Source organism: Mobula birostris, chromosome 13 (genome assembly GCF_030028105.1).
Source record: "Mobula birostris isolate sMobBir1 chromosome 13, sMobBir1.hap1, whole genome shotgun sequence".
Taxonomy (NCBI): Eukaryota; Metazoa; Chordata; class Chondrichthyes; order Myliobatiformes; family Myliobatidae; genus Mobula; species Mobula birostris.
Genome location: NC_092382.1, coordinates 31,454,345 through 31,472,637, shown reverse-complemented (window position 1 = coordinate 31,472,637; position 18,293 = coordinate 31,454,345). Strand labels below are relative to the sequence as shown.

At 45.7% G+C, this 18,293-nt stretch overlaps 1 protein-coding gene and 1 long non-coding RNA gene across 3 annotated transcripts in view; one reads left to right on the top strand and one right to left on the bottom strand.

Moving 5' to 3' along the window:
• Window positions 1-6,050: 6,050 nt before the first annotated feature.
• The window catches only part of LOC140208719 (uncharacterized), a 29,507-nt gene continuing 17,264 nt past the window's right edge, over window positions 6,051-18,293 (bottom strand). For both annotated transcript variants that reach the window (XR_011888886.1, XR_011888885.1), the window contains exon 3: window positions 6,051-6,165. This is a non-coding gene — a long non-coding RNA (uncharacterized lncRNA). The remainder of the gene's footprint in view (window positions 6,166-18,293) is intronic.
• On the top strand, window positions 11,005-18,256 carry LOC140207510 (NACHT, LRR and PYD domains-containing protein 3-like). The gene is made up of 2 exons (XM_072276036.1): window positions 11,005-11,169; window positions 16,492-18,256. The coding sequence occupies exon 2, from the start codon at window positions 16,560-16,562 to the stop codon at window positions 17,475-17,477; it is 918 nt and encodes a 305-aa protein (XP_072132137.1). The 5' UTR covers window positions 11,005-11,169; window positions 16,492-16,559; the 3' UTR covers window positions 17,478-18,256.

The following is an 18,293-nucleotide window of genomic DNA, read 5'->3' as shown; positions in this document are numbered from 1 at the left end:
ATGAGCAAGTGAATCCCTTCCCACAGTCTGAGCAGGTGAACGGCCTCTCTCCAGTGTGAACTCGTTGATGTAACTTCAGTTTAGATGAGCAAGTGAATCCCTTCCCGCAGTCCAAGCAGGTGAATGGCTTCTCCCCGGTGTGAACTCGCTGATGTACCTTCAGTGGGGATGAGCAAGTGAATCCCTTCCCACAGTCTGAGCAGGTGAACGGCCTCTCTCCAGTGTGAATTCGCTGATGTACCTTCAGTTGGGATGACCAAGTGAATCCCTTCCCACAGTCTGAGCAGATGAATGGCCACTCCCCAGTATGAACTGACTGGTGAGCCATTAGGTCAGATGATCGAGTGAATTCTTCCCCACAAATTCAGCAGATAACCAGCCTCCGCCCAGTGTGAACTGAATGGAGTGTCCACAGGTGGAAAGACCGACTGAATCCCTTCTCACACACGCAACAGGTGAATGGCCTTGTCCAGTGTGAACTTGCTAATGTACCTTCAGTTCAGAGGACTGGCTGAATCCATTCCCTCTGTCTGATCAGATGAATGGGTTCCTCCCTGTGTAAAATGATGGGAATGCCAGTCGGTCTGATGATCGAGAGAAACCCTCCCGACAGTCTGAGCAGGAAGGATGGTCGAGTGAATTCCTTGCTCCACTTCTTAAATATCTGGACAGAGACAGCAAAACTGGCGTGTTGTGTTCGAGATTCCAGTAGACAAATTCCTTGTCATTTTTAACCTGTAAAAAAAGATTTACAAAATCCATCAATCAGTGTTGGACAACCTTTCAGATGAGGTCACTTGAGTTGTCAAGGTCTATTCTGGCATCATATTGTTACAGTGAAGTTCAACACAAGTTGGAGAGAGAAATCATCTTGTAACAGGGCACAGAGCTGGAATCTGGAGTGACCATCAAACTCTCTGATGCTCTTTCTGTCTCTATAAGAATGGGGCATTTCTGCCATCTCCAATCTGTGACCTTGCTCAGTTTGACTCTGTCCATTGGTATTATTCCCTGTTCCCACTGAGCTGCATGGGTTCCTGGCCCCACAGTAACTGAAATACTCACACAAATAGCCGGCAGCGCATTCCATGCACCCACCACTCTCTGGGTAAAAAACTTACCCCTGGGATCCCCTAGGTTTCTATTTCCAAGCACCTTAATCTATGCCCCCTCGTGTTAGCCATTTCAGCCCTGGGAATAAACCTCTGGCTATCCACACGATCAATGCTCTCATCATCTTATACACCAAAAAAGGCTCCAAACATAAACAAGAAATTATACATTGCTTTGAGGATTTGGTAGAAGTATACAAAATTTTGAGGGTATAGATAGAGCAAATGCGAGTAGCTTTTTCCACTGAGGTTGGGTGGGATAACAACCAGAGGTCATGGGTCAGTGGGGAAGAATAAAATTTATCGGAAACATTTGGAAAAGCTCTTTACTGAAATGGCCATGAGAGTATGGAATGCACAACTGGTGAATATCAGCTCAGTTTCACCATTTAAAAGAAGTTTGGATGGGAGCCTGGATGGTAGGGGTATGGAGGGCGATGGTCCCGGTGCTGTTAGTTTCATTAGACAGATTAAATGTTCTTTCAGCTTTGACTAGATGAGCCAAATATCCTGTCTCCGTACTGAACTTCTCCATGTTTCTATGACAGAGAAGATGGCCAAACTTGTTTGGAAGGGAAAAGGTAGGAGAGAGAATGAAGCAGCAATGGCTGGAGTTTCTGGGAGCAATTCGGGAGCTGAGTGATCGATACATCCCAAAGAAGTGGAAGCAGTAGAAAGGCGGAAGGACACAACTGTGGATGAAATGAGAAGCCAAAGCCAACATAAAAGCCAAGGAGAGGGCAAACAAAAGAGCAAAAACTATTGGGAAGCTTTTAGAAACCAACAGAAAATGACTAAAAAAAAGATGGATGACCTCGGGGGTGGAATTATGATATTGTAGTCATTTAACAGTCTTGGTTGCACCCGATAGTCTGAGGCATTTAGAGGAACAAAATACCTGGGGCCTCAGTATCTCTTGAAAACCAAGGTTCCCTGCACCAGTAACCTTTTAACTTTTATTTTGGCAGGCACGTACAATCTCTGCACCATCAAAATTTCAATTCTGTAGGCCTCCCACTTACCAAGTACTCCTTTGCCAGAAAACAGCCTGTCCCAAACCACACTTGTCAGATCCTTTCTGAAACCATTAAAATTGAACTTTCTGCAAGTTAGAATCTCAACCCATGGTCCAGACCACTCTTTTTCCATATTTACTTTGAATCTCATAACATTATGATCACTAAATTCTGTCACCAGCCCTGGATCATTTCCTAACAGCTTATTGCACACTTCTACGTCGGGAATTCTACGTACTGATTAAGGGCACATTTGACAAACTCTACCCCAGCTAGTCCTTTTACAGTATGGGAGTCCCTGTCAATATATGGAAAGTTAAAATCATTTACTGAATCAACCTTTGTTTCTTAGCATGGTCTGCGATCTCTCCACAAATTTGTCCCTCAAAATCCCTCAGACCGTCGGGTGCAAACAAGTCCCAATAATGGCTGCAATATCATAATTCCCTGTCCTGAGCTCATTTGGCTTTCCTACGATGCTTCTTGCATTGTGATATACACAGCTCAGCACATTCATCGCACCATGCTCAACCATTTGATTGCTGACTCTGTCTGAGGTCTGAACAACATCTGACTGGTGTCAAGAAAACAAACTCTCCCTCATTGTCACAAAAACAAAGGAGCTGATTGTGGACGACAGGAGGAATGGAGACAGGCTAACCCCTATTGACATCAATGGATCTGGGGTTGAGAGGGTGAACAGCTTTAAGTTCCTCGGCATAAACATCACCGAGGATCTCACATGGTCTGTACATACTGGCTGTGTTGTGAAAAGAGCACAACAGCACCTCTTCCACCAGAAGCTTGGGATGGGGCCCCAAATCCAAAGAACTTCCTACTGGCACACACATTCCAATAACTTTCCCACTACTGATGTCAGGCTCACAATGTATAATTTCCTAGTTTATTTTTAGAGCCTCTCTTGAACAGTGGAACAACATTGGCTGTTCTCCAATCCTCCAGTACCTCACCTGTCACTCAGAATGATTTAAATATCTGTGCTTGTGCCCCGACAATTTCTGCACTTGTCTGCCGCAGGGTCCTAGGGAACAACTTGTCAGGCCCTGGGGATTGATCTACGCTAATTTGCCTTCAGACAGTAAACTCCTCCATCTCTGTAATCTGTACAGGGTCCATGAAGTTGATGCTGCTTTGCCTCACTTCTATAGACTCTGTGTCCATCTCCTGAGCAAAAAATCTCCCACATCTATTTTGTCTCGTCATATGGATTACCATTCTGATCTTGCAGAGTATTAATTTTTCCCTTGCAATCTTTTCACACTCAACATACCTGCAGAATCCATGAGCATTCTCCTTCACCTTGTCTGCTGAGGCAACCTGATGTCTTCTTTTATTTCTTTCATAAGTGTTCACTTGAATTTCCTGTATCTCATAAGTACCCCATTTGTTCCTATCTGCCTGTACCTGGTATGCACCTCCTTTTTATTGATCTGGGGGAGGAAAGCCAAAGGGGTGATGGAGCTGCATGGTGGGAGGTGGGGGTAGAGGGGGGGGTTAAACTAAAGTTGCAGGGGGAATGGGAGCCTGAATAACAGAACAGATAGTGGAGGGGTTATGGAGACAGATGTTGTTCAGTCCTCAGACAAATTCAGGAATGAGAAACGTTGAGCATGGTGCAGTAAATATGCTCAATCTTGTATATTTCAATACAAGGAGCAGTGTAGGAAAGGCAGATGTGTTCAGGGCATGGATCAACACCTGGAATTAAGATAATAGGATCTGGCAACTGTGGACTGGGACAGGCTGCTTTATGGAAAAGGTGTGCTTGGTAAATGGGAGGCCTTCAAAGTGAAGTTTTCAAAGTACAAAGCGGGTGTGTGTTTGTCAGAATAAAAGGTAAAGATAGAGACTGTAGGGAACCTTGGTTTTCAAGAGATATTGAGACCCTGGGGAAGCACAAAATGGAGCTGCAGAACAGGGATAGGCAGGCAGGTTCTTATGGAGTATAAGAAATGCAGGAGAACACATAAGAAATTTAAAAAAAAAAGCACAGCAGCTCTTTCACCTCAGACGGTTGAAGAAATTGGGGATGGGGCCCAAAATCCTAAAAACTTTCTACAGGGACACAATTGAGAGCATCCTGACTGGCTGCATCACTGCCTGGTATGGGAACTGTACTTCCCTTAATCGCAGGAACCTGCAGAGAGTGGTGCGGACAGCCCAGCACATCTGTAGATGTGAACTTCCCACTATTCAGGACATTTACAGAGACAGGGGTGTAAAAAGGCCCCAAAGGATATTGGGGACCCAATTCACCACAACCACAAACTGTTCCTGCTGCTCCCATCCAGGAAACGGTACAACAGCAAAAGGACCAACAGGCTCCGGGACATCATCTTCCACCAGGCCGTCAGACTGATTAATTCATGCTGATACAATTGCATTTCTATGTTATATTGACTGTCCTATGTACAAACTATTTATTATAAATGACTATAAATTACACATTGCACATTTAGACGGAGACATAATGTAAAGATTTCTACTCCTCATGTATATGAAGGATGTATGTAATAAAGTCAATTCACCCTCCCCACTATCTGTTCTGTCATTCTGGCTCCCATTCCCCCTACAACTTATTTGAACCACATCACCCTCTCCCCACACTAGCACTAGCGAGCCTCACCACTGGGATATTAGTCCCCTCTCACCCCTTTGACTTTCCTCTGTCAGTGATCCCCCCGACAGTGTCTAAAGTGGGTCCACCTGTTGTTGTGCGGGACGGACACAAGATTACTCTGCGATGGCCATTTCACCTCATTCCCCTTCCCGACTCTCACCCAGTTTCCCGTGTCCCGCACCTGGGGTGTACCTCACCTCTCCTCATCTCACATGGGGCAGAACAAAGGTGATTTTCTCAACAGCTGATGTCAAAGATTTTGTTCCCTCGGAGGGAAATGGAAATAAATCAGAAAGCGGACCTTTACTTTGGGATTTGTTCCGCTTTGACGGAGAGAGCGACGCCAGGTTGATTCAGCGGGGTAACGCCCTCTCAGCTGGTCCGCCTCCGCTATTGGTTGTAACCAGTGATTGACATCGCTTCGCACCAATGGGAATAGCGCAGCTCCTGAATCCTCTGTTGACAGCGGTGGGGAGGGTCTAGTCACGTGATTAGTAGCCCAGCCGTTAAACCGACAAAGCTCGAGCTCTCCAGCGCGCGGGTGACGTAAGACACGGCGCACGTGAGGGCAGATCTCGGTCTGGGGAGCCCATGTGTGACGTCAGGCGCGTGCGTGCACCTGTGTGACGTCACCTGTGGGGGAGCGCTCGTATTTAGAAACACCTGAATGGACGTTTCTGATGATTTCGGTGGGACAACAACATTAATCACGGGTTTCATCACTGAATCCAGTGTTGTGAGATGTAAAGTCCCCTGTTATGTGTCCGGCTGTGCCGTGTTGTTGGTGGAGTGGGCAGCCTGGTGTTTGTCTCGATTCGGGTCACAACACCAGAATTGCCAGCGGGGTCCACACACAGTGTATTAGTCAACAGAAAACCTCCCGTCCCTGCAGTCTCTGTCTCCTGGTAAACTCAACACCCTGACCATGTGAACCATAGACACCCCTTCCTCTCAGAGTCAGGGGATCACTCAGACAGCTGATCACTGAGAGGAATTATATTTATTGGTCATTAAAGTTCACCCAGATTGGTTTGGACGGATTTGATGTGGAGTTCGGGGTGTCACAGTGAAAGGGCCGGACGGCCGAACTCTCTCCGTTGTCCAAACATCTTTCCAGGTGAGGCGACACTTCACCTGTGAATCTTCCGGGGTCGCCCGTTGTGTCCGCTGCTCCCGATGCGGCCGCCTCGACACTGGTGACACCAGACCCTCCGCAGTTGTGCGGGGTCGGGTTGTTTTTTTTTGGGGGGGGTCGATGTTATTGTTCCCTTTTGTGCGGGAGGGGTGGGTTTTGGGGGTTGATGATCGGGATGCCGTTCTTTTTGATGTAGGGGTGGGCTGGGAGTTTGATTTTTCTCTCTGATCGACTTTCATGCTCTTTCTTTGTTTCGTGGCTCTGTGGAGGAGAACAAAAACTCAGTTGTTCACGGATATTTGCTTTGACAGTAAATTAACCTTTGAACTATCCGCTCCGAGCGGGACTTCCCGGTGTCCAAACATTTTCATTCCCATTCCGATTCCCATTCCCGTCCCGACGCGTCAACCCATCGCCTCCTCTTGTGCCAAGGTGAAGCCACCTCAGGGTCCAGGATCAGCACCTTGTATTCCGTCTGAATACTCCCTCCCCAACCCGATGGCATGAATATCGATTTCTCCTTCCTTTGAACAAATCTCCCCCTCACCCCTCCCTCCCACTCCCTCTCTTCCTCTCTGACTTTTCACGTCCTCTCACCTGCTGATCACTTGTCTCTGGGTCCACTGCTCCATCCCTTTCTCCTGTTCTCCACTCTCGTCTCCTATTAGATTCTATTTTCTTCAGCTCTTGACCTTTCCCACCTACCTGGCTTCACCTATCACCTTCCAGCGAGACATTTCCTCTCCCGCCCCGATTTTATTCAGATATTTCCCCCATTGCATTTCAGTCCTGAAGGAGGGTTCAACTGGAAACATCGACTGTTGACTCTTTTCGATAGATGGTGCCCGGCCTGCTGAGTTCCGCCAACATTTTGTTTGTGTTGCTTTGGATTTTCAGCATCTGCAGACTTTGTCGTGTTTGTGATTTACCTCTCCGTTGTCGCTCCAGCCTCCGGCTACTGGTGGCGCTGCATGGACCTTCGGCCACTGGTGGCGCTGCATGGACCTCCGGCCACTGGTGGCGCTGCATGGACCTCCGGCCACTGGTGGCGCTGCATGGACCTCCGGGCACTGGTGGCGCAGCCGCGAACCTCCTGCTAAACGCATGCGCGGTGCCGAATGCCGCTGCCGTTGGCGGTTTCCTGTTCGGGCGGCGGTGAGTGGGAACAAATCTCGGGTTTGTGTGAATCGGGGCCGGTGGATCGGGAAAGGTCCGGGCCCGGGCTCTGTCTGACGGCTGGAGCAGGGGTGCAGGGACAATCTTTTAGGTGCTGGAGCTGAACGAGGGGTGGTTGATAAGTTCGTGGCCTAAGTTAGAAGGCCTGAAGTTTACAGCTGTCGTTACATGTACGTGTAGTTCCGCTCTGTGAGTGATCATGCAGAAAGTTTGAAGTTAATAACTGTTGTGGTATTTCTGTTTCAGATAATTGAAAATTGACACGTTTTCAAAATTGACTCCTTCCACCTTAGGCTAAGAACCTCGATGTCACACCTAGTTAGTGTAGCAGCTCATTTCATGCACTGGGTAACTTCCTTCCCCCATTCATGTAATGAGCAGGTACACAAATTGGCTGTGGCATATATAAATGAATAGGGCTTCATATAATGTCAAGCACTAAACCAAGATGAAAGAAATATATGAATTCCACAGCTCAATAGACAATAGATGCAGGAGTAGGCCATTCGGCCCTTCGAGCCAGCACCGCCATTCACTGTGATCATGGCTGATCATCCACAATCAGTATCCAGTTCCTGCCTTAACCCCATAACCTTTGATTCCGCTATCTTTAAGAGCTCTATCCATCTCTTTCTTGAAAGCAACCAGAGACTTGGCCTCCACAGCCTTTGGGGCAGAGCATTCCATACATCCACCACTCTCTGGGTGAAAAAGTTTTTCCTCAACTCCGTTCTAAATGGCCTGCTCCTTATTCTTAAACTGTGGCCTCTGGTTCTGGACTCACCCATCAGCAGGAACATGTTTCCTGCCTCCAGCATGTCCAATCCCTTAATAATTATAGATGTTTCAATTAGATCCCCTCTCAGGCTTCTAAATTCCAGAGTATACAGGCCCAGTCGCTCCAATCTTTCAACATATGACAGTCCCGCCATCCCGGGAATTAACCTTGTGAACCTACGCTGCACTCCCTCAATAGCAAGAATGTCCTTCCTCAAATTTAGAGACCAAAACTGCACACAGTACTGCAGGTGTGGTCTCACCAGGGCCCTGTACAGCTGCAGAAGGACCTCTTTGCTCTTATACTCAATTCCCCTTGTTATGAAGGCCAGCATGCCATTAGCTTTCTTCACTGCCTGCTGTACTTGCATGCTTGCTTTCAGTGACCGATGTACACAGAAATATAGTGACAGTTAAGACATTAACAAGATTATAGCCTATCAAACATCTGAACAGGGATCCAAGCCTGACTTCGAAGGACCATTACTTTCAGAACTGCATTTGGAGCCGGTTAGAAAATTTGAACGAGATGCAGGCGAAACACAGCTTTTGTTAGTTTTACTGTTATCAATGACTTGTATGTTATCCTTGTTACACTCCTCAGCTTGTTTACGGAAGAAAGAAGTTAACATTGTTTGCTTAGAAGCCACAGGGTTGTTAGTGAGAAAAATTTACTTTTGTATCAGCGAGTAATCCACGGACCACCACAGATGTAGCCTTACTGATACGACTGAGTCAGAGCAGACAGCAGGGCCCACAGCGCTTAGCAGTGTTCCTAAGCAGGTATAAAAATAACAGAAATAAAGCAAGTAAGTTTTTTACACTCTTAGCCACCTAAATTGGAACTAAGTAATCAAGTATGAAAAAAAACGTCTAATGAAGTTTTGCTAAAGCCACGAATATTTCTGAATATTAGTATCAAAAGTGGAAGGTTGGCAACTCTGCCTCGTACCGTTTCTCTCGCAGAAATGTTTGGACAGGAAGTGTATCTGTGAGTGTCGATACTCACAATATCCTCACACGTCGGGTACTACATGGTTAGACCTATACAGATTCTGTTTAGTCTTTAAATGTATAAAAAGTTAAAGAAGCTTGAATCTTTACATAAATTATTGTCGTATCTATACGAATAAAAAATATCGTATTTGGAAGTGATAAATGTTAATAGGGGAGGAGGGCAACCATTTGGGAGGTTTGGAAATGCGTTTCGTCTCGTTCATTGCCTCCCTAAGTTACTCTTTTTCCTGTCAACACAAAGAGACAAACAGCCTCTTTCCAATCAACTACAGTTGGTGGAGCTCGGCCAAGGGGTTGATGCGCTATTAATGACAGTTGAAATGATGTAAAACTAGCTTATAGCCTAGAAATTTTTTTTCCCCATTTGCCTTGTGAAAAAAACTAAATTCACTTTATCCAGGTGTAGAAGAAGATTTTGGATGATTACCTTGAATTCTTCATCAAAATCAGGCCGAAGATAAGCGAGCAGTGAATTTTTCTTTCATTATTTTGGACTTTTAACCTGGGTTTCGATGTTCATTCCTTGCTTAATACAGCTGCTACCTGGAATCCAATGGTACCCGTTGGAAAGAGCGGAAAAACGCTCACACTTGTGTCCAGTCGTCCCTCGGCTGGAGAGAGACGGAGGATCTGTGAAATGGAGGGAGGCTACAGCAGGGCATGCTGGGAAAACAACGGGTCGAGCGAGGACGAATTTCACAAATACCTAAATAAAAAACAGTCACAGCTCCAGGATTTCACCAAAAACGATCAAATATCCTATCCTAATGTTATTAGTGGTATTTTCCCCACCAGTTACCACTCCCTATCCCAAACCCCCGCCTCTGTAAAATTCCCCCTATTTAATATGCGACCGCTGTTAAATTCCCCGCTTGTTCATTTTGACGTTTTTTTACCGAGGTGCCGGAGTGGTGCCCCGGTGAGCTCCGGCAGCACTGCACTCCTGTTTAGATCCAAGTAAAATGGACCCGGGGATCAAGCTGCCCGGGTTTGTGAGGTGTTGAGCCAGTATTTCTGGTCTGGGATCAAATGTTTGTTTCTGGAGTTCCTCTGGAAGCAATGCTGTTAACCTGAGGAGAGAATGAGTTTGTATTCCATCCCTCACAAGGACAGGCTGTGATTAAATGGGCTGTTCTGTGTTTGCACCAGCAGAAATAGACCTGGGGGGGTTTCAGTGTTCAAACTGTGTTTGGAAATTCCTCCACGCTGTCACTTGTCTGTCAGACAGTGGAAATCAAACAGAAACTCAACTTGCTGGAGATCTGCACTAAATTCTGAACCCATTCTGACAGAAGATTGTGAACCTGAATGGTTAAATTTGTTTCTCTCCCCACAGCAGTTCCTTTCCTGTTGAGCGACTCTGGTGATTCCAGTTTCTTTCTATTAAATTCACTCTGGGATGGTTTACATTTCCTGATTGTCTGTTGTACTTGGGAATGTGTTCAGTGCAGTTGTTGCTGACAAGGTTCACATGAATAATCTCAGGAATGATCTGTTTTATGTGTGAGGAGCATTTGATGGTTATGGGGCTGTGCTCAGTGGAGTTCAGACGGGGTGGTGAAAGGGGAGGTGGTTAAGTAAACCTACTGAATGCTGAGAAGCCTGGATACAGTGGACATGGAGAGGATGTTTCCATTAGACGGAGAGTCTGTGATCTGACAGCACAGTCTCAGAATAAAGACGCTTCCCTTTAAAACTGAGATGAGAAAAATTTCTTCAGCCAAAAGATGGCTGATCTGTGGAATTTGTTGCCACAGAGGGTGGTTGGAGGCTGCCATTTGGGTATATTTAGGGCAGAGATTAATATATTCATCATTACTAAGTAGCTTCAGGGTTACAGGAGGAAGGCGGGAATATGGTGTTGGAATAAATCTCAGCCATGGTTGAGTGCTGGAGCAGACTCGATGGATCGAATCACCTAATTCTGTTCCTGCATCTTATATCTTAGCGATGACTGAACGATGACTCCTTCCTATCCCTCATCAGGTTTTGTGACGTGTCAGGGGCAGTTACAGATTTGTTCACTGAGATCATTAGATTTGTCTTCAATGTTTAGATTTCAGTGAGCAGAAATATTTTGTTCTCCTTTGTGTTGTTAACGTGCTTCATCATCTTTCATGTTAAAGTTAGACCTGCGGTGAGAGATTTATTGGAAGAAAAGCCCACAACTGGAAGAGAACCACGACTGAAGATGAGGGAACAGCAGCAAGTGACCCAGCCCGAGGACTGAGAGCACCAACTGGAGAGAACCCTTCTGACTCAGGGTTTCCATTGATTCAGTCCGGAGCAAGTTTGGTGAGTCTCATTTACTCAAACACTGGTCCTTTAGACATTACATATCTGTACAGAGTAAGGTAGGGAATAGTTATGGTGAGACTGAATGTGCCCAGAAATACCAGTTATGCCTCTGTCAGACCCAGTTACAATCACTTCTGGTCTGGTAATGTACTGTCAGTATCCCAGCTCTTTAAACTCACTCACATTCCCTCAGTGTTTGCTCATTTGAAGAACTTGCATCTTATGAAGTAGCTTTTGGTCTGTTCTGAGTGTGGAGAGGGAAAGAGGGGTGTTTATATTACTATCTTGCAAAAAGAAGTAATTGTTTGACATTACTTGCTGCAAACTCACTCCCCATACCCTGTACATTCTCAACCAGATTATTGACATAGATGACAAGTAGCAATGGGTGTAACCCTGGGGAACTCCACGAGGCGCGGGCCTGGACTCCAATAACCAGCCTCCCATCATCACCATCTGCTTCCTGCCATCTAGCTGTTCCCAGACTCTGGACTCTGTGACAAACACAATGTTAGCAGCAAGATTAGACAGAGATTAATATAAAGAGAGATTTGTTGCTTCCTGGTGCGTGGAATGCACTGCCTGAGTCAGTGGTGGAGGCAGATACACTAGTGAAGTTTAAGAGACTACTAGCCAGGTATATGGAGGAATCTAAGGTGGGGGCTTATATGGGAGGCAGGGTTTGAGGGTTGGCACAACATTGTGGGCCGAAGGGCCTGTACTGTGCTGTACTATTCTATATTCTATATCAAGACAGAAACACCTCCTCCTCCGTCATCTGTATAGGGTCCATGATCGCATTGCTGTTTCGCCTCACTGTAAAGACGCTGTATGTCTCCTGAGTAAACATAAATGCAAAAAATCCATTTTAAATCTCCCCCACCTACGTCAGCTTCATGCATTAATGCCCTCTCTGAACTTCAAGAAGACCAATTTTGCCTTTTGGTATACTTTTGTTTTGAATATATTTGATGAAGGAGTTGGTGCTCTCCTTTTCATTATCTGCTGGAGCAAACTCGTGCCGTACTTCAGCCCTCTTGATTCCCTCCTTTAGTAACTCTTGAATTATTTATACTTATCAGTACCTCATTTGTTCTTTCCTGCCTATACTTGCTATGCACTCCTTCACCAGGGTCTCAATATCTGTCAAAACCCAAGGTTCCCTAAACATGTTAGCCCTGCCTTTTATTCTGTCAGCAACATTCAAACTCTGTACTGGTCGTCATTTATGCATTCCATCTCTGTACTCTTAAAATAGCAGTTTTGAAGGCCTCACACTTACCAAGCACAGATTTGCTCGAAAACAACCTGTTCCAATCCACGTTCACCAGATCCTTTCTGATACCATTAAAATTGGCCTTTTCTCCAATTTAGAACCAGACCTACCCATTTCCATAATGATCTTTAAACTAATGGTATTATGATCACTAGATCCAAAGTATTTACCTGCACAGACCTCTGTTACCTGCCCCGTCGTGTACCCTAATAGTATTTCAGTCTATAGTTATGACCTCAATATATTGATCAAGGGAACTTCCTTGAACACATTTTACCAACAATATCCCAAACAGCCCTTTAAAGTATGGGTGTCCCGGTCAATAAGTGGAAAGTTACAACTATCTAGCATCATAACCTTCTAAGTTGCCTGTGATTTCTCAAACAATTTGATCCCCCAAATCCTATTGACTATTGGGCACTCTGTAATATAATCCCATCCCTTCCTTATTGTTCAGTTTCACCCATAAGGCCTCAGTGGATGAGCTTTCCAGTTTGTCCTGTATGAGCAATGCAGGGACATTTTCCCTAACTAGTTATGTCACTTGTCCTTCTCTAATCCCTGCCACTCAATCAAATTGTGTCTAACGCAACAGAACCCTGGAAGACTGACCTGCCAGCCCTCACCTCCTCCAATCAAATCACATTAATGCTTGCAATACTGTAATTCAATACGCTGATCCATGCTCTAAGCTCATCAGCCTTTCCTACAATACTCCTTGCAATGAAATAATACACATTTGGGAACATTTGTTTCACCATGTTCTTTCTTTAGACTCCTGACTTTTTATGTTGGATTAACAGCATCTTTCCCACACAACCACTCCACTATCCACTCTGGTTCTTCATCCCCTTGCAGCTCAAGTTTGACACCTCACCCCATCCCGATGCAGTGTTAACAACCCTTCCCGCAAGGGTATCAGTCCCCCTCCGGTTCGGATGCAAAACGATCATGTCTGTCCAGGTCCCATCTTCCTTGGAATCATCCAAACATCTGCAGCACTCCACAATGCACCATCTCATCAGCCACACGTTAGACTGTATTATATCCTATTTCAGGCCTCACTAGCATGTGGTATGGGTGGCAATCCTGAAGACACAACCCTGGATGTTGTGCACTTTAACCTATCACCTACATCCATGAACTCACTTTGCAGCACCTCTTCACCCTTCCTGCCCTGTCATTGGTGCCGACGTGAACCTTGACCTCTGCTCACACTACCCTTAAACATGTTTCAGACTGGATGCGAGATTTCCCCGACCATGGCAACACACCATCCAGAAATCTTGTTCTCATTAATAGTGATGGCAGTCACTGCTGCTTCCCGTCACTCACGGGCCACAGTGAAGAGATATGCAAAGTATGCATTAGCTATACAGGACCCTGGTCAGACCCCACTTGAGCTCAGCTCTGGTCACTTCACTACAGGAAGGATGTGGAAACTATAGAAAGGGTGCAGAGGAGATTTACAAGGATTGGGGAGCATGCCTAATGAGAATAGGTTAAGTGAACTCAGCCTTTTCTCTTTGGAGCGGTGGAGGATGAGAGGTGACCTGATATGGGTGTATAAGATGATGAGAGGCATTGATCGTGTGGGTAGTCAGAGGCTTTTTCCCAGAGCTGAAATGGCTAGCACGAGAGGGCACACAGATTTAAGGTGCTTGTAAGTACAGAGGAGATGTTTTTTTACGCAGAGTGGTGAGTGCATGGAACTGTAGTGGAGACGGATATGAAGGGGTGTTTTAAGAGACTTCTGGATACATGGAGCTTAGAAAACTAGAGGGCTATGGGTAACCTTAGGTAATTTCTAATGTAAGTACATGTTCAGCACAGCATTGTGGGCTGAAGGGCCTGTATTGTGCTATAGGTTTTCAATGTTTCTATGTTTCTAAAGTTCACCTGCTATTTCTTTGTCTTCCATTACTAGCTCACCAATATCATTTTCCAGTGGACCAATATCAACTCTCAACTCCATTTTTTCTTTTTATGTAACTGAACAAAAACATTTGTTATCCTGCTTGATATTATTGTCTAGTCTCACCTCATATTTCATCTTTTCCCTTCTTATAGCTTTTTTAGTTGCCTTTTGTTAGATTTTAAAAGGTTTCCAATCATCCAACTTCCCACTCAGTTTTGCTTCCATATTGACACTCACTCACTCACGGACTAATCACAGGACACACAAAAGGTGAACAGTATAGATCACCAGCATTTCATCCGAAGTTGCACTGGTGATGTTGCCTAGCTGGGTAACGAAACATCTGCAAGTGAACAAGCCAGCTCAGCGAGCCACTAAACAGGATCTGGGTTATTACACAACACCCAATCTAAGCGAGCCTTTCCCCAAGTAGGCTCAAGCACAATCGCAATAAATCCCCTCTCCTGCGACCCGACACCTTAAGTATGCTTGATTTTCCCATTCCCCTTGCATATTGAAGTTCGTCAGTACAAATGTGTCATTACCCTTATTACATGCCTTTTCCCTTTGCAACTCAAACCCACATCTTGGCGACTATTTGGAGGCCTGTATATGATTCCCATAATGTGCTTTGTTACCCCTGTAATTTCTTATCTCCACCCACAAAGAGCCAACGTCCTCTGACTTTATGTCCCCTTTTTCTGAAGGTGTAATTCCATCTCGAAAACATAGCCAATGTCTTCCTGCCTGTCCTTTCGAAACAAAGTATATCCTTTGATGTTAAACTCCCAAACAAGATCTTCTTTCAGCCACAACTCAGTAATGGCCACAACGTCGTACCAACCAAAATCGAATTTTGCCTCTGTGGTACAATTTAACACTTGGCTGTGTCCACATTTAAACCTGCTGGCTCATCTTCAGCTCTATCATACTGGTTTCCATTGCCCTGTCATATTAGTTTAAAACACTCCCAACAGCTCCAGTAAATTCGCCTGCAAGAATATCGGACCCTGCTGTAATCCCTGCCCCTTGCTGTATTCTTCGGCCACACACTTATCTGCCACCTCATTCTATTCCTATCCCCACTGTCGGGTGGCATAGGCAGTGATCCCGACATTACTACCTTTGAGTTCCTGCTTCTCAGCTTCCTTCCTAACTCCCTGTGTTTTGTTTTCCAGACCTCTTCCCTGTTCTCTTCCTATATCATTGGTACCAATATTTATCATGACTCGTGACCTTTCCTTTTCAGGATATTATGGACGTGTCCAGTAACGTTTCGGACCCTGGCTCCTGAGAGGCAAAGTAGCATCGGTGTCTCCTTTTTGAGTCCACAGAATCGCTTACCTCTCCTGCTGACTATAGAGTCCCGTATTACTGCTGACATCCTCTTCAGATTTCTGCTGTTCCGCGCAACATCCGGGAGTTGCCTGAGTTCATGTCCCAGCTCCTTGGAGCATAGGATACCGCAGAGGTGTGGTGGGGCTTATTGCCTGAGTTCATGTACTAGCTCCTCAGAGCAGAGGAGACTGTAGAGGTGTGGTGAGGGTGTATTGCCTGAGTTAATGTAACAGTTCCTTGGAGAAGAAGAGACTGTAGACTACTGCGGGGTGTGTTACATCGTGACTGGCTGAGCTTGGAAAAGGAAATGGAAATAATGTTCCTTTTCTGTGGCTCAGTACTGACAGTTTCAACCTAAAGAAGTGTCGAGAGTATCCGCTCCATTATGAGAAAGTAAAAGTCAGTAGAGCAAGTAAATTGCCCCCCGACCCCCACTGTTACCCTCTGCGGTGTTGCCCAGTTCAGCAGAAGCTGAGCAGTGAAAGCGGTGAAACCAGCCGCTCCACACAACACTCTCCTCTCCAGAATCACGTGTGCACTTGGTGCTCGCTGGAACACCGGGGAATCTGCAAACTACGAACAGAGGGGAGAGGAGAGGCTTTAACAGCGAACCTGAATCGGATCAGAAATGTTTCGGGGCCATCGTTCATCTTCAGACGCTCTTATCTCTGATCTCCCAATTTCACCCAAACAGTGTCCTTAACAATTTCTTATTATTGGGGTAAATACGTGAGTGTTCAGTGTTCATCAGATCAGGCATTGACCACCTATTTCTGTCCATCCTAAGATGCTCAACAGAAACACAAGGAGACTCTGCGGGCACAAACTGAAACACTGAGAGTGAACACGATCCTGATGAGGGAGAAGGTGAAGGTTTTCCAGCTGGTTGATCGATACGCTGAGCTCACGGTCATTTCTACTGTTCGAGATCGGAGACTGGTGGAACATGAGCTGCTGGCAAGAGGCAGAGACCACGAGGAGTGGAGAGAGGAACATCTCCGCGGACAGCTGGAGAAAATCGGGATTGCTCATCTGTTTGAGAATAGTTACTCACATAGTTTTTGGGACAAAATGAAAAGATTCTTCACACAATCAACTTCGGGATGTTCAGCAGCAGTGGCCGGAGTCCCAGGGATCGGGAAAACAACAATGGTACAAAAGATTGTTTATGACTGGGTCACGGGGAAAATATACCAACAATTCCAGTTTGTCTTCAGTTTCAAATTCTGGGATTTAAACTCCATTAATTGCAGAATAAACTTGAAAGAACTGATTCTGCATCAATATCCACATTTTGGGAATGCCCTGAGAGAGGTCTGGAAGAACCCAGAGGGATTGCTGTTTATATTCGATGGATTGGATGAATTCAAGCACAGAATCGATTTTGCTGACAGTCAGAGAGATACAGAACCCAAGCACCAGTGCCCAGATCCTGAATTCAAGTGCAAGGTGTCTGACATTGTGTACAGTTTAATCCAGGGCAAGCTGCTCCCAGGGTGTTCAGTGCTGGTGACCACACGTCCCACTGCGTTACATCTATTGGAAAAGGCGAAGATCAGTGTCTGGGCTGAAATCCTGGGATTTGTAGGTGAGGAACGGAAGGAATATTTCATCAGGTATTTTGAAGATCAGACGGTAGCGGCAGCAACCCCTCCTACTGCTGGATCCTCGCTCTGGCATTGGGTCCCTTCTTCACACAAAGAGTCAGGGACCCAGAGCGAATTCCCAAGACCATCACCCAACTATATTCCTACTATATTTACAACATCCTGAAAAACCATGGTCGTGAGATTGACAGTCCCCTGATGTGTTACTCAGGGTTGGTCAGATGGCCTTCAGAGGAGTGCTCGAGAAGAAGATTGTGTTTACAGGTGGAGATTTGATCAACTACAATCTGCAGCCTTCCCAGTTCCTGATGGAGCTTTTGGAGAGAGAGGATTCTGCCCGGAGCGTGGTGTACACATTTCCCACACCTCACCATCCAAGAGTTTGTAACTGCAGTAGCACAGTTCCTGAATCCACATCCCGGGGATATCCTGTAAAGGGATTTGGATAAAACTGTAGTGAATCAGATTGTGAAGAATTGTGACAAGTGACCAGGGGATCGGTCAGTAATTCCCCAAGGACAGGAGGGTTCTGTGGTTCCTTGTGAAGGGATGTTGGAGACTTCATCAGATCAGTGAACAACGGTAGTAAATCACAGGAATGGCCGTGTTTCTCACTGACTGTGACACGTCCATTGACAATGTTCCTTCTCAGTTGTACAAGGCCTTGGTGAGACCGCACCTGGAGTATTGTGTGCAGTTTTGGTCCCCTAATCTGAGGAAAGACATCCTTGCCATAGAGGGAGTACAAAGAAGGTTCACCAGATTGATTCCTGGGATGGCAGGACTTTCATATGAAGAAAGAATGGATGAACTGGGCTTGTACTCATTGGAATTTAGAAGATTGAGGGGGGATCTGATTGAAACGTATAAGATCCTAAAGGGATTGGACAGGCTAGATGCAGGAAGATTGTTCCCGATGTTGGGGAAGTCCAGAACGAGGGGTCACAGTTTGAGGATAGAGGGGAAGCCTTTTAGGACTGAG

Bases quoted from the DNA above. Each gene is read 5' to 3' on its own strand.
- LOC140207510 (XM_072276036.1), top strand. From the start codon at position 16,560: ATGAGGGAGAAGGTGAAGGTTTTCCAGCTGGTTGATCGATACGCTGAG.